Source organism: Triticum aestivum, chromosome 2B (genome assembly GCF_018294505.1).
Source record: "Triticum aestivum cultivar Chinese Spring chromosome 2B, IWGSC CS RefSeq v2.1, whole genome shotgun sequence".
Taxonomy (NCBI): Eukaryota; Viridiplantae; Streptophyta; class Magnoliopsida; order Poales; family Poaceae; genus Triticum; species Triticum aestivum.
Genome location: NC_057798.1, coordinates 677,347,324 through 677,350,154, shown reverse-complemented (window position 1 = coordinate 677,350,154; position 2,831 = coordinate 677,347,324). Strand labels below are relative to the sequence as shown.

Genomic DNA, 2,831 nt, shown 5'->3' with positions numbered 1-2,831 from the left:
GATTGCCATGAAAGTGCCGTTGACACATGGAGAGAACTACCATCAGCTCTCAACCTGGACGGCTGCCAGCAACCGTTGTGGACGGGCCGGTGGTGGTGTGGCCCAATCGTAGGAAGTTGGTGGCCGTGTGACGTGTTGCCGGGACGACTCATAAGAATTGAACTGGACCAAAAGAAGAAACTGGACATCACACGTACATTTTTCTACATCAGGATTGATATAGAGTCCACATAAACTTACCTGAAGATCAGAGATGAAGTGTAAGACATCATATGCACTTAAGAAAGAAAAAATAGACAATTTTTAGCATGAAAGGTAGTCAGAAGACCAAGCATGGGTACATAATTTAATAATCAAAATTGAAATTGAACTAAACTGAAAAAATTAAATTGAAATGGACCGACACAAAGAAACTTGACATTTTGCACCAACACCTAGTGGGCTGCAAAAGAACCACTTTGCAGAACAATAGAAAAACAAAGCTCATCTAAAATACATAATTTTCTGAAAATCAGTATGACTAGACAAGAAATTCAGATTTGTAGCAGCACACACATTTGTAGCAGCACACACACATTTGTAGCAGTACACACACATTTGTAGCAGCAGAAAAATAATCGCGGAGTAGATGAACTGAAAAGCATTTTAGTTTCTTGTGGCATGGTAGACAAACCGCGGCAGCGGCACATCAAGAATCAGAGAGGAAAATGTCCCTGTCCTATTAAGTAAACAAACAGAATCATCCACATCATCAGCTAATAATGAGGGGGGATATCCAGTGAGATACCAAGCAACTGCATTTCAAGGAAAGTACCAACCTAAAGCCAATTATCATGTATTCATAGAGAATCCAACAAGATGTTTCTTTTGCACACATTTTTTTCTGGGTTTTCTGTTCTGAACTTGATCCAAACATTAATGGTAGTACTTCCCAAGGTGCCACATCTTTACTCACTATGATGATGTATTTGTACTGCTCCAAAAACATTCATGGGAGCACAAAATAAGCATATCAAAATGGTGCTCACAGGAATAGTCACAAACACCGTAAGAGCAAGAAAAGCTACTCAATTAGCATAACAACACTTGTATGCATTTTAATAGCAGAAGCAGAGAAGGAGAGAGATTGCTGTGAGAGAGTGCCATTGACACAGTGGACAACCTGGAGAAGCGCTACATGGGTCCTTTTTTTGCGCAGGCTTGCTCCACGACCTAAACTTCTAGGCTGACATTGGTTCTCCAGTTTTCTTTACACAACCAACTTTCTGTTTTTTAATAAGCGAAATGATGGAAAAACTTGATGGTCCACTTTTGTATTTCATTCAAGGTGAACTGATGCACTTGCAAAGTTAACTTATTTGTGTTCCTATTTTAACACTGAAACTGATACATGTTCACAAACTGAACAGATTAAAGGTATGAACAGTCAGTACATTTATACCTTAGCTAGCGTGGCACTAGAACTGACACAATAAGTTAAGTTACCGGCAGTGATCCATCGATAACACGTCAATCCCTCCCTATGCTTGAGCGCAATAGAACTGAAAACAAATCAATGTTAGGTTCAGTTTGGTAGCAGTAGCAGATATCGATGACTGCATAGTAGTACTACATCCTTTGTTTAAAATCACTACAACCAGTAGGGCAAATCATCGATGTAGACCCAAAAAAATGGCCAATTTTTAGAAGCATGTACCTTACAGTTGTGGCAGCCGCCCGTAGCGACATAACCTGCGCTTTTATCCACCATTTTTCCTGTTGTTAGAACACGAAAAATCACCACAAACCTGTCAGTATAATTACCTGGTCAACATCAGCCTCCAGTTTTTAACTTTTTATCTTAGTCCCAAATCAGCACGAACCTGACAGGTTAATTTGTTAGTTGCGTGCATGAGTAAAGGTGTCGATATTGGAAAGAAGTTTAGATTGTTGAAGCTCGTTCATGAAGGAGCATGGTAGGAGGATCTCGGACAGATAAGGGAGGAAGAGTTGGACTGGTGGAGCCCCATACCTGGACGGGGGCCGGAGGAAGTAGTGCGTGGGGGCGAGGCGGCGCCGGTCGGCGGGAAGGCGGGGCGGCTGCGGTCGGCGGGATGGTTCTCGACCTCGCGGCTCCTCCTGCAGGCTCCAGTGTTTGCGTTGAAGCACGAACCATGGCGCTGGAGTGGGGCTCGTCCATGGCGGCGACATTGAACGGCCTGGGGTGGCGGTGATGAACTGCGTGTACGCGGCGGCGTAGTCCCATCGGGGAGGAGGCAGAGTGGTGGCTGGTAAGCATCAGTGGGTGCCGGAGGACTTCACCCAAGATCTACCAGCGAGATCAAAAAGGAGTCGGAGGTGGCGTGGATATGCTGGTGCGGGGCCACGGCTAGTCACAAGGGTGGTGGGAAGCGTGTCCATGGCTGGTCGCCGGGGAGTTGGGGCGCAGGGCCGCGGTTGGTTGCTGGGGAGATGGGAGGCGGGGCAGTGGCTGGTCTGTCGGAAGGTGGGAGGCGGGGCTGCGACTGGTCGCCAGGAAGGTGGGAGGCGGGGCAGTGGCTGGTCACCGAGGAGGTGGGAGGCGGGGCCGCGGCGCGGCGGGTCGCCGGGAGGATGGGAGGCGGGGCCGCGGCGGGTCGCCGGGAGGTGGGAGCATCGCGCCCTTATAAGGCGAGGGGTAACAGAATAATATTCTGTTTCTAGTTTAAAACCATTTGTTAAGATTATGCTAGTTTAAAATCATTTGTTAAAATTATGATATTGTTTAAGTGTAAACTTTGAACAGTGGCACCCCAAGTCTGCGACTCTAGGTCTGCCACTTGTCGAGGTCAAGCCTTCCGACGCCCAGCGCC

At 46.9% G+C, this 2,831-nt stretch overlaps 1 protein-coding gene and 1 non-coding gene across 2 annotated transcripts; both read right to left on the bottom strand.

The window, feature by feature from the left end:
- Nucleotides 1-6: 6 nt before the first annotated feature.
- LOC123046662 (uncharacterized) lies at nucleotides 7-2,456 on the bottom strand. The gene is made up of 3 exons (XM_044470066.1): nucleotides 2,012-2,456; nucleotides 1,697-1,755; nucleotides 7-1,541 (listed from the first exon to the last, which is right to left on the bottom strand). The coding sequence occupies exons 1-3, from the start codon at nucleotides 2,276-2,278 to the stop codon at nucleotides 1,436-1,438; spliced, it is 432 nt and encodes a 143-aa protein (XP_044326001.1). The 5' UTR covers nucleotides 2,279-2,456; the 3' UTR covers nucleotides 7-1,435.
- LOC123047879 (small nucleolar RNA snoR101) lies at nucleotides 205-267 on the bottom strand. Its single transcript, XR_006423190.1, has one exon. It is a non-coding gene; the product is annotated as a small nucleolar RNA snoR101 (small nucleolar RNA).
- Nucleotides 2,457-2,831: the final 375 nt, after the last annotated feature.